We start from the raw sequence: 12,547 nt of genomic DNA on the forward strand, positions 1-12,547 counted from the left end.
GTGGTTGACCTCAGAAAATTGCCATCATGCAAAGCTTGTGACCCCTTTTCCACTCTAGGACCTCGTGCTGTATAATTTCAAAGATGCACTCCCAGTGGTTTGAATGCTGCAAGTATTTGTGGTCCCTCTTGGTGAACCAGAGGCTTCTCAAGCTCTTGGGTAGCTGAAATTCTTGGTTGTGTTCAACTAGACAAATATTCAGAAAACAAGTTTAAGTTTAAAATGATTTGCACTATCTGACTAACTCATCTTTTGTACACCTGTGCAGAAGATATCAAGATAGCTCATGGGTATATCAGCAAATATATTTGTTTTCAAATGTATTAATTTATACACTTATTCCTCTGTACATCCCTGTAGCTAATATTTTAACATGGTGTATGACTCATCTCAGTGAAATGTAAAGTAACATTTTAGGGGGTTTCCCACTTATGTCCCTGCTAATAAACTGACCTGAAGTCTTGAAGCTAATTGTGGCTCAGGTCCAAGGTGTGGATGCCTGTATGGGGAACACAGCCCTACTTACTATTCTGGGTTACTGGGGGGACTGGAGAGAGAAGGGAGGAGTGAGGTACACCAGATAGTTAGCGTTGTGTCAAGCCAGACAGGAGTAGTTAGAGGGAAGCTAGAGCAACTTTACCTTCAAAATTAAAGCACATTTTTGTCCAGCTATTGTCAGTGGTGGTTGAGGTATTCCTACTTTACTTGAGTGTTTCCATTTTATGCTACTTTATACTGCCACTGTAACACAGTTCACAGGTGAATATTGTACTTTTTACTTTGACATATTAATCTGATAGATACAGTTATTTTGCAGATTAAAGGTACCCTGTGGAATTTTTAAATGCAATGGTTTTATCATTGGGTGCCTGTTTTTTTTTTGTGCATGAGTTTGAGGATGCATATGCACACTCACAAAGGTGAATGCCTCGCAGTGATTTGAAACCATTCCACTGACCAAGGTGGCAGTAATAGCCCGGACACGCAGCATTATGCCTGCTAAAGCCAGGAAGGAGAATATTTATAGCATGTTGACATGGATCTAAATAATGCAGGTTTTAATAATAAAAAAAAAGCTTTGTGATTATGAGGAAGGAAATGCATTTAACACATTTGTTAGGCCTTAAAGATGCACACAATATTTTTAAGTGATCAACATTGAATGTAAATAAAAATTTTGTGTCCAAGAAAACTCTTTAGATATACATGTATGTATTTTTTCAAAACATAATATACATAATAATTAAGCTAGCAAACACTCTACCTGCTAACCCAAGAACAACAACAACAATAATAATAAAAATAACAACAACAATCATCATCATCATCATCATCAAATAATCAAACATACTTTATATAGGGTAATAATAAGGCACTCTGAATACTTGCAACAATAGCAACATTCTGTTGAGAATACTTTTGTACTTTAATGACAGTTTACTTTATTTAAGTTCAATTTAAAAAAGGAATTTGATTGTAATCGAGTATTTTTTACATTCTGGTATTACTATTTCTAGTTACTTTAGCCCCACTTACTAAATGTTTTATTCCACCACTGACTAAACCCATGGGTTCAACCTAAATGTATCATCATAACTATAAATAGCCTTGGTACATAGGACAAAGTCCATGTGTGTATTTCGGCAGCCCAGCTTGGCATTGCATAATGGGAGTTTTACTTTGAAAGTTTCGCCCGGAATTCTTGTCTGTACTCGCGTGCTTGATATTCGTGTCCTGAGCGCGAGCAGCCAGACGCGTTTGCGTTGAAGAGAAGCATCCAGACTTTGCGCACACGGACCGAAGTTTCCAGATTAGTTTAAGTTTAACTACAGACGTCTCCAGTTACCGGCTGCTTGATCATGTTCAACGAAGGAGAAAGACAAGAAGCCGCCTGGATGTGACTCATATTAATTATGATTCCTCTCACTATGATTTAGTGACTTCATGGGAACGCGCTCCTCGGGGCTGAGGAGGATACATGGTTGACTCCAGAACACATTAAAATTTGTGTTAGCCTATAAATTGCCTTTCGGAGGAACTAACTCATAACATTGTGATGGAGAGCCACCTGTGTTTCACATGGATGCTGTTGTGTTTGCTCCTGCGGCCGATGGCTGCACAGAACACCCCACCTGAAGGAGGTAAGCGCCCTCACACATGGACACAATTGATCCAGCAGAATCCATATTTATTATAATACAGGGAAACGTGCCAGGGATCGATTTGTAAGCCAGGGCTGAAAGAGGAAAACCAAACTAAGTAGCAATAAAATGAAATGAAAGATTAAAGGTGCACTGTGTAGTTTTGTGTTTTTGAATCAGGAGAGAAAGATCTGCCTCAACAAACTAAATAAACAAACTGTTTTCATGACTGAATACACTGAATAAACACACTGACCTTAAAAGGCATCACAATTTCATACTGCTTTACTTTGTTTATATTTGGCGGACCCTGCCACCTTTCTAGCTTCAAACCTCCATCCGGGGAGCTTATTTTCCTCTGAGAACAGTTTGTTTACTCAGTTATGGGGAAAAAAACATTTCAGAGTTTGTATTATTACCTCATTAATGTTGTAAATATTAAACTTGAGTTTGAATTTCTTCTTCAAAACAACATGGTGCCCCTTTAATATCTGTTTTTTGGGACCAATATTCACTTTAGCATCATATTGTGCGGATCTAAAAACTTCCCACAGTTATTCTTTACACAGCTTTGTCCTAGGTTAATATAAGCTCAGTTTATATTAGTGGCACATAATATTAGATGCACTTTGCCACGAGAAACTGATGCTGCTGCAGGAGGTGGAGAGACTGTCTGGGCTCAGGGTGGATCAGGGTGGGGTTGATATTACACCAGTGTTCTCAGCAAACTGGCACGTCTCCAGGTATAGAATTGGGAGTTGATGAAACCCAACAGCCTGGGGCAGTGGTTCCCCAAGAAGAGGGAGGGAGGGGGCAGTACGGGACCACCCTGGCTCCTGCCGAAGGCTTCAGGTGCTCCCCCTATAGCAGGAAAAAAGAGGGTTGAATTCCAAATGATTGTCTGCTGATGAAATCTCTTGGCATTACAGCAGCGGTTTCCATGGGAAGGACAAAGCAGGCTCTCAGCTCACATTTGAATTATTATTTTGTTCCTTCAAGGGGCACTGTGTACGTTTAGTACAAACTCAGAATTTCAGTATTTGCAATATTTATGAGGTGATAACAAATACTCGAATATATATTTTTCCATAACTGAATAAACAAGCTGTTCTCAGAGGAAAATAAGATCCCCAGAACACTGTTTGAAGGTATAAGGTGGCAGGGTCCGCCAAATATAAACAAAACAAGATGAAATTATGTTGTCCTTAAAGGTTAAAGAGAGTTTATTTAGTTTGTTTAGGCATAAAAAAATCAGTCAATGAAGATTTTCCTCACTTAAACTACATAGTGCACCTTTAAAGTTATAATCCGATGAGAAAAGAGAACGGAGCAAGAGTGACAGATCCGACCTGCAGTTTACAATATAAACTTAATATGATTACATTTTAAAGTGATCTTTCTTTACCTCACAAAGACACTCACACTCGGTGAGTTTATAAGCTGTGTCACACACATCTCTATTAATCCATTACTTGTGATCAGTGACTCCAGATCAGCAGCTTGATTCACAAACAACACAAACAAGAGCTATCAGCCGTTATCACAGCGGTGCCTTCACGCCTTGCGGTAAATCACAAGACTATGAAGTGTCTGAGAGGCTAAACTTGGATGTCGCCGAGTCTGTCAGCGAGAGCGGATCTTTATGTCTGTGTTAACATACTAGCGAGTGAAATGCTGACACTTTGCTATTTCCATTAATAGGGACCCGAGGAGACTGAACCAACATAGCCTACAGTAATTGGGCTTTTCATAAGTGCACTTGCTGCTATTAATGTCAACCTTGTGTAATGAAGGGCTTACCATTCCCACAACCCACACCCACAGAAAGAGAGGGAACCTGCAGCCCAATTTATGGGCAATTAAAAAGTAATTAAAAGGGAAATAACCTAAGGCTCAGACTATTGACCTGAAATTAAATGTGTCCTTTGCAGTTCTCATATTCTTGCTACATTTATTCCCACAAAACCTACATCGTCTTATTTGTGCATGTGTCAGTGTCGGACTCATAACATACCCATGTGTTCAGCAGGTTGCAAGACCTGCTCCGCTCCCGTACTGTTTTACTGGGGCCACCTGAGGTTTCAGGTTTCCACCATCACATCACTCGAGCGCTAATAGTGCACCTATAAATCCCATTTATCGTGCGTACGATAGCAGCAGGCTGCGTTTAAGCGCGCCCCCTCTCTAGATAAACAGACGTCAACATATGGTTTCAGATAAAGACATACCTGCACAAAGGTGGAGGTAGGGGGGCTGTGATATGGAGCAGCCCCCCGCGCTCCAAAGTCCAAACAACAAGACGGATGTAAGGAATTCTTTAGGCTGACGGAGAGAAAGGCGGCGAGTGTGGACGTCTGCATGTGTGTGTGTGTGTATATATGTGGGATTTTTGTGTGCATACCTTGCAGCCTTTTAAGCTTTCAACACCTCCCGAGTCTTATCAACACCTCATCTCATGTGTTGAACATTCAAATATTAAAAAAATGAGGCATTCAAAAACGGTTTCCGAAGGTGTCTGTGGAGTCTGTGCTTGTAAGTGCGGCATTATCTCACTATATCTGAATCTGGCACATTTATTTTTCTTTTCTCTTTAACCCGAGCTCTCAGATTCTAACAGTGGGCGTTTTTTCTAGGATGACTGCACACTCAGATGATCTGCAACCAAATATTGCCTCAATTGCTGCTGCTGCTCCTTTTCTTTCTTTCTCTGTCTCTCTGCTCTGTATATGGCTATCCAACATTCCTCCTCGTCTCTCGCTTGGAACTGCCAGTACAACCCACCCCCCAAACCCTCACTCTCCTTTTAACGCCTTTTATTTCCCCTTGTCCCACCTCCTTTCTCCGCTCCCTCTCCCTTCACCACTAATGCCCAGCAGCTACTGTTTTTCCTCCCTCCTGTCCTTCACTCTTGGCACATGCTTTTAACGACGCTTCTGTTTCGAAAGACGGAAAATTGGGGGGAAAAATCCACTCTAAGGCTCAGGGCTCGAATGCCTTTCATCCATCGTCCACTTCTGCAGTTATCATAATGCCGGCATCATTTTGTAGTTCAAGTTTGTTTTGATTTCATCTTATCTTTGCTGTAATTACTTGTTTCTTACTCGCTTCTGACTCTGCTGCTTTCATGTTGACAATATCCCCTATAAAAGTTGTGCGACTGTTCCAAGACGGTCAACCGAGAATGGGAGGGAGATTCCAAATGTGTGTGCGTCAGTGAAGCATGAGAGGGGATCAGAGGAAAGGACTCATACAGGGAGTTGCACATAATTCCCACATCAGCATCTAAAGGCAGCATATTAATGACTGTATTCATTTATTTCTCCCCCACAGTGCTGAACTGCTGCGAGGGTGACGTCCTCTTCTTACTGGACTCCTCAGGGAGTGTGTCGTCCTACGAGCACTCCCGCATGCTCACCTTCCTGTCTGAGCTCCTCCGCCCCTTCTCGCTGGGAGAGGACCAGGTGAGGGTGGGACTCCTGCAGGTGGGCACCCAACCCCGCCTCGAGTTTGGCTTTGACAGCCACAGCACCCAAAGTGGCCTCCAGGGGGCTTTGAAGAACACCAAACCTCTCAGGGGGGACACCAACACTGTGGAAGCACTGAGGATGGCAAAGGAGCAGGTGCTGAGACCAGGAGCACCGGGCAGGGCCCGGGCAGGGCTCCCAAGAGTGCTTGTGTGGTTGACGGATGGGGTGAAACCCGGTGATGTGGTTGGACCAATGGCCGAGCTGCAGGAGGAAGGCGTGGCTGTGCTGGTGGTCTCAACTGGGCATGGCAACTACCTGGTGTTGAGGCAAGTGGCGAGTCCACCTGTGGAGAGCCACCTGTACTTTGTGGACATCGATGATCTGAGTATCATCACAGACGACCTGCGGGATGCCATCATTGGTAAGTGTGGTGTGAGGTATCTGGGGATTTTTGAGGTTCAAGGTATAGCATCCAAAGTGTGCCAGAAAAAGTATTGATTCATTTTTTAGTGTTTAATAATAATCAAATAGTAAACTATGAATAAAATCTTAAAATGGAATCACAAAATAGAGGATTGCTTTTGTTAATCTATTTACTAATATGTCTGTCAATCAGTGTCATCACGCCTGATTTTTTTCATCATGATCCATGCATTATTCCCTGAGAAATACACGCAGATGTTGAAAAACACAAAGCTTGCAGCTATCTGGAGAATGTAGTCATTTAGCTGCTAAAGATTAAGATATTTGCGTCAATTGTCTGTATAATCAATCTGCAGAAACTGTCCCTATAAACATATATGTTTCCGTAGCAGAAACAGCCTCATTCAAACGGCTACAATCACACTAGCTGCCTGCCCACTCAGCTACAGTACACAAAGTTGCATTACATGTCTCTGTGCTTCACCCTAATTCCACACATGCTCCTGAAGACAGTGAGACTGAATAGGAAGCCGGGACGCTGCGAGTGTCTATGCGCGTGTGTAAGAGTCCCTGTAATGAGATATGACGATCTATTAATGGTTTAATGATTCAGCTTCGCTTACTGCATCTTCCAACACTATGCCAACCATGACGCATATATATATATATTTACAGATATAGAACGGGGGTGGTTGCCCACTTCTCCGGCCAGATTAGGTAACTGCCATTACACTCACAAGGGAGATCTGATTAATTCTACAGTATATACTGCAGCTGTAAGACATGATGCATGGTATAAATAAGGCTTGTGTGCAGCAAGGAGAAATGCGTGAGTCTTTGCTGAGTACCTAAAGATCCTGTCACAGATATCAATGCCTCTGCGGCATTTGTTATTTTGTTGCAGGGCCTCACTGGGTTGGCTATTTCAAGTTGTCTTGTTGTCGGGTTATGAATGCATCCAGAAACCCAAGTCTGGCTGTCTACGTGGGTGGCTGTCTGAAACCAAGGCATTTTTAGCACTCTGTCTCATCCTCTTTTCTGTCACCAGCCGTCTCCGTGTCTTCGCAGAATTATAACTTGTCCCTAAATCCTGACAGACCCGTGTGCACACGGTAACTTCATTCATCTTTGTCCTCCAACAGAGATTATTCGAGCTGAGCGAATCACCGTCCGTGATGTCTCCACTAACTCTGCCACGCTCCAGTGGCGACCCGTTCTGTCCGGTTTGACGGGCCAATACGAGGTCCGCTTCGCTCCAGTTCCGACGGGTGGAGCAGGAGGTGGTGGTGGAACTGGGACCAGTCAGAGCACCAGTGGTAGTCAGTACCAAAGACTGATACGAGGAGCAGATTCCAGCACCGCGCAGCTAACAGGCCTGAAGCCTGACACCACCTATACTGCCACACTGACCCCGGAGTCCAATGAGCAATCGTTTAACGCTCTCTCGGTCACCTTCACAACAAAGCCAGGTTAGTTTACATCCTACTGACACATTGTGTCATGTCCCATAAATGTGCACTTCCTTTGCTATTTACTGTGAATGTTTTCATTGGGCTGTGCACTGACTAAAATACTTATTCAATAAAATGAAGTGTTAAAATTATCATGGGTTTCTTATATAATGATGAGAGGTTAACAGAGAGGTTGTTTTTTTGTCTCCGCACATACCAGAGGCGATGAGCCCAGCTACGGTAATGGTCTCTGAGTCGGGGGAAACCAGTGTTCGGGTGAGTTGGGGTCCTCTGCAGCCGGAGACGGTCACAAGTTACTATGTCGAGTACTCCGCCCTGCCCAGGGGCAAGCTCCACGCTACGACAGTGAGCCGAACGCAAAACTCCACGCTCCTCAGAGGCCTCCAACCAGATACCACTTACTTGGTCACTGTTAGTGCCCGCCACGCCTCAGGCAAGGAGAAGGCCATGTCTGTTAAAGCATGCACTCAGGAAGGTGAGCTACACGAAGAAACTGCAGTTGAACTAGGTGATCAAGGATCCATTTACGCTAATCCTAATCCTACACAGCCTGGTCCTTTCTGGGTCTTAAATTTCAGATAATGACTAGCATTTCCATTCAGTTTCGACTAGTCCAAGGCCAGTTCTGAGCAGCCAGGGGAGCTTGAGCCTGTCGAATTTCCGATTATCAAATTAATTTTTCTATTAAAGCATTTCTGTTTTCCATTAGCTTCTACTTTTTTGTCTTTATTCATATCCTCTCTGACTAACATGTCTGTGGTCTCCATTTCCAGTGACTCCAGCCCTGGCAGACCTCCAGCTGACCACAGTGGGAAGTGACTCAGTGCAGGTCGACTGGAAGGTCAGCGTACCAGGTCTGAGGGGCTACTGGCTCACCTGGGAGGGAGAGCAAAGCTCTGACCAGCACTCCTCCTTCTATTTGCCGCCCGATTCTCTGTCAACGCGCCTCACAAACCTCCCCCCACAGGCTAGAGTTTGTGTGTCACCCATTTACAGGACGGCACGGGGAGAGGGACTGTGCTGCACGGCGGAGTTTCATTCAAGTGAGTGGCGACCATTTCATGTTATGAAGTGAATTTCTGCAGTTAGGTCAGTTTTTATGGGAATAGTTGGACAGTTTGGGAAATATAGTTATTTGCTTTTTCTCAGAGACTTAGGTGTTTACAACACAGTTAGAGCCAGGCTGCAATTAGCCTAGCTTAGCATAAAAACAGCTAACCTGCCTCTCTTGAAAGTTAAAAAAGTTACCTACCAGGACATCTAAAACACAAAAATGATATATCATATCTAATTTTTTTAGTCAAAAATAAATTACTTTGTGGCTTTAGAGGGTAGTTTCATGGTCTTACTATTTCTTGATGAACAACAACAACAAACAACAAATGACCTCCACAAGTCACACTTCTGAGCACAGCGTAGCCTCTGCTGCTCAGAAGTGCTTTTTTTACTTTGGAGGGAACAGGCTAGCTGTTAACACACTTTTAGCTTCCTGGCTTAACCTCTGTAGCCAACTCAAAAGACAAATGAGACAGTTTGGGAAATACAGTTATTCACTTTCGTTCCAAGAGTTCGATGAAAAGGTTGATACCGCTCTCATATCAGTTGACTAGCATCCAGCAGACCTTGGGAAATGACTGGTCACGACCTATAAATTGCCCAGCACATAGCTAGGCTAAACTTTTTAAAATGCTGATTTGTTACAACGAGATATAACTTATTAATCAATGAGCTTTAGAGGTGCTTGTAGGTTCAGACATTAGAGTGGTGGCAATCTCTTCATCTAACTCTTGGAAAGAAACATGTATGTATTTCTCAAAATGTCAAATGTTTTCTTTAGCTCACAAACATGAGAGTAGCATTGATCTTCTCATCTATCTCTCGGGAAAAAAGTCATTACAACTAGGCCTATTCCCCAAAAGGTCAAACTTTTAGGCTACTTATAACTCTATTCCCCTAAATTACAAAAAAACAACAACAAAAAAACTATATTTGTTTCTTTTTACTTTAACTGGTTCTCATTTTATTGTCCAGGTTGTGATGTATCTGTGTCTTGTCTCCCAAAATAATAGAAGTGGAAATACTTTTGTTCGTGGTGGTCTGCATCTCTCTTCATAATCGGTTTCCTGGTTAAGATAGATTATCCACAGACCTAACAATCAAAACTTTACCGGACTAAAAATCCCTGAAATGGCTTTTTTTTAAATGTAATTTTTCATTAATGTGAACACCCTCAATTGTGTTGGGTAGGAGAAAGAAAAATAATTGTATTGTGTAGAATGTATTTTGAGTGAGCAGGCCCTTTAAGATGAATCATGTTTCTGTTGGACTCCAGATTAATCCCTATTCATAGCTACAAGACAGTTTATTACACAACACATTGACTTTTCCCCAAATGTTTAAATGTCTGAATGTCAGTGTCTCAACTGCATATTTCTCCCTCTGCTCCTCAGATGCATTAGCATATGGCTACCAATCATAGCATCTCTGAACTGCAAGAGCACCTTACCAAACATGGAGGGACGATGGCTGACTCGAAGAATGCTGACTTTCATCCATAATTCTTTTCCCTGCCTCTCCCCTCTGTGGATATCATCCAAGAGAGATGTGAGGTTTGGCTTACTGAGCACTCATGTGGAAACCATAGACACTTAAGAGTGGTCCAGGACAATATGGCCACATGTTGACTGCAACAATCTGCATCACAGAGGACTGTTTGCTTTTTTATTTCCATTGTCTCATCTGGTTGACACCTGTAGTAAATGTATTGATTCAGTTTAAAGATGCAAAAAGATTTTCCCTCTGTCTGTTTTGCAGATACAGGGCAGGGCATGTGGGGGATGTTGGATGTTTAACGTGTCTTGTTTTGGAGAAAGGCTTTGCACCATATGTGGGCTTTGTGCCCAAATCAGCAATTCTTTCTCAATCTCTGCTAACGCTCAGAGAACATCTGATTTACATTTAAAATAAATATAAATATGCCTTGTACTTAAATGACATCTCTCAGCACATGCTTGATACTTGTGTGTGCGCAGGGGACATTAATATGCGGTCCCTAATAACAGGATCTTCCAGGACTGCTCTGAACTCTCAAGAAATTATGACCAGACCAGCCAAATGCCCTGAAAACTACGGAGATGCTGCATATGATACAGATGAGAGTAACAGAGAGTAGTCCTGTGTTGGAAGTAGATCCATCATTCATATTTATTAATCAAGCATTGTTTAAATGTAAGAATTAATAGCATACATTATTTACTGACATGCTGTTTACATTATGAGACTGATACATTTAAAAGCCAGTCTTTGCTGCCCTCTACTGAAAGGATCCTTGCAGTTACAGCTGATCGTCTTCTGTCTCAGAGCAAATGTACTGTTTTATGTTTTGGTGACCACTATTGAAATTTAACATGAGCTTGCAATAAAGTCCTTTAATAATTTTGTTTATACTAATTGTTGTGTTTTATTATTACAGTGCGCTCTACCATGTGCACAGAGGTTAGGGCTAAATATTTTGCCACTGATTTTTACACGTCAAATTCATATTAAGAGTCATGTCAGTCAGTTTTAGCTTTGTACTTTAAGTTTGTTAGATAGCTCAAAACTATGATGCATGATTGATTCTATCTATTAAAGCAACATTGTAGGCATTTTGTGCTAATTTCTACATAATGTAGAGAATTATATAATAATGTTAAGTCTTGAAAACTTGAAACAAGCGGTGGCGGGGAGAGACACCATTCACCCTATTACAAGACAATATACCATCAAAATGATTGTGTAGCTGTTATTTTAAGGTAAAAAAGTTACATAATGTTGCTTTAAATGCACTTCAGTCCTGCAGGGAAAATGTAGAAGCATGACAGCACGATCATACCACGGTTTTATAGAGGAGAGATGATCTTCATGCTTGATACGTACAGACTGGCGCATTTTGTTCGTAGACTTTTTTGCTCTAATTTGAAGGGAGCTGTCTTGGTGTTTGCAGATTAAAATGGTAATAAGTCCTTGAGAGCAGACTTTGATTATTCCAGACCTTCTACATAGGTCACATAAACACTCAATGAAATGACTGGAGGAACTACACTGACTGTTTAATAGACTGGAGGAACTGAGAAGACATCTTTCATAAAGTATGTCAAGGCTTCCCCCTGCAGGTGAGTGAAAGCATCTTCAACTGTCTGCTGATGTATCAGCTGTGAGTCATCAATTTGATAAACATCGGTGGTTAATATGCCAGTCTTTTCTGAATTAATGAGATGAAATGCAGAATGATGTTGTTTTCATAGTCTTTAGCCTAATCATGCCTTTAAGCACTAGTATACAGCTACAGAGTTAATTATGTCATAGGTGTTAAAAGATTTGTGCAGTCAACTTTTTGAATATGGCTTGGATTTGACAACAAAGTCAACCTCACCAATTGAGGCCTTCATGAGCTATCCAGTGAAGTAAAGTTTGAAACTAATGGTTGTTTGATTGTCAACATTCTGTTAAACGAGAGAGAACATGTCTGAAAGACAAGATAAGACTTTCTGTTTTGATACTTTATCCTACTGGTGACCATGTAATATGACCATTTAAAACCAGTTTAGGAGCTACTCCCAGCTTCCAATTTAAGGTTCAAGGTTCTTTATTTGTCACACACACAGATCATACAATATGAGGCGCAGTGAATTGCACTTAAGGTCCTCCAGAGATCAGTTTATAGCTGGGAGGAGAAAACAGAAATGAAGAGAAGAAGAGAAAAGAAAATAGTAATAAGATATAGAGATGATAAGATAAACATAAAATATTAAAAATAAAATATTAGATTATGTATACACATGTACACATTATACATTAGCCTATACTTAACATATAGCCTAAACTGCAAATATGTATACAAGTACAAACTATACATAAATAATAATACATCCATCCAAACTAGATCAGGGTAACTTAAAATGTGGACTACTAATGGGACTGCAATACAAATCATACTCTTTCCAAAAAACACATTAGTTTTCATCTTGTTTTATTTTAAGCTACTTTAAAAACAATAAGACAT

General features: G+C 41.4%; 1 protein-coding gene across 1 annotated transcript; it reads left to right on the forward strand.

Moving 5' to 3' along the window:
* Nucleotides 1–1,748: 1,748 nt before the first annotated feature.
* vwa1 (von Willebrand factor A domain containing 1) lies at nucleotides 1,749–10,949 on the forward strand. Its single transcript, XM_084367994.1, has 6 exons — nucleotides 1,749–2,141; nucleotides 5,472–6,029; nucleotides 7,174–7,500; nucleotides 7,703–7,978; nucleotides 8,277–8,546; nucleotides 9,954–10,949. The coding sequence occupies exons 1-6, from the start codon at nucleotides 2,057–2,059 to the stop codon at nucleotides 9,980–9,982; spliced, it is 1,545 nt and encodes a 514-aa protein (XP_084224120.1). The 5' UTR covers nucleotides 1,749–2,056; the 3' UTR covers nucleotides 9,983–10,949.
* Nucleotides 10,950–12,547: the final 1,598 nt, after the last annotated feature.

The sequence above is a fragment of the Pagrus pagrus genome, assembly GCF_965226575.1.
Source record: "Pagrus pagrus genome assembly, chromosome: 11".
NCBI classification, from domain to species: Eukaryota; Metazoa; Chordata; class Actinopteri; order Spariformes; family Sparidae; genus Pagrus; species Pagrus pagrus.

Coding starts and splice junctions, on each gene's coding strand:
- vwa1 (XM_084367994.1), top strand. CDS start 2,057: ATGGAGAGCCACCTGTGTTTCACATGGATGCTGTTGTGTTTGCTCCTG. Junction 2,142..5,471: donor GAACACCCCACCTGAAGGAG/GTAAGCGCCCTC, acceptor TCTCCCCCACAG/TGCTGAACTGCTGCGAGGGT. Junction 7,979..8,276: donor TAAAGCATGCACTCAGGAAG/GTGAGCTACACG, acceptor CTCCATTTCCAG/TGACTCCAGCCCTGGCAGAC.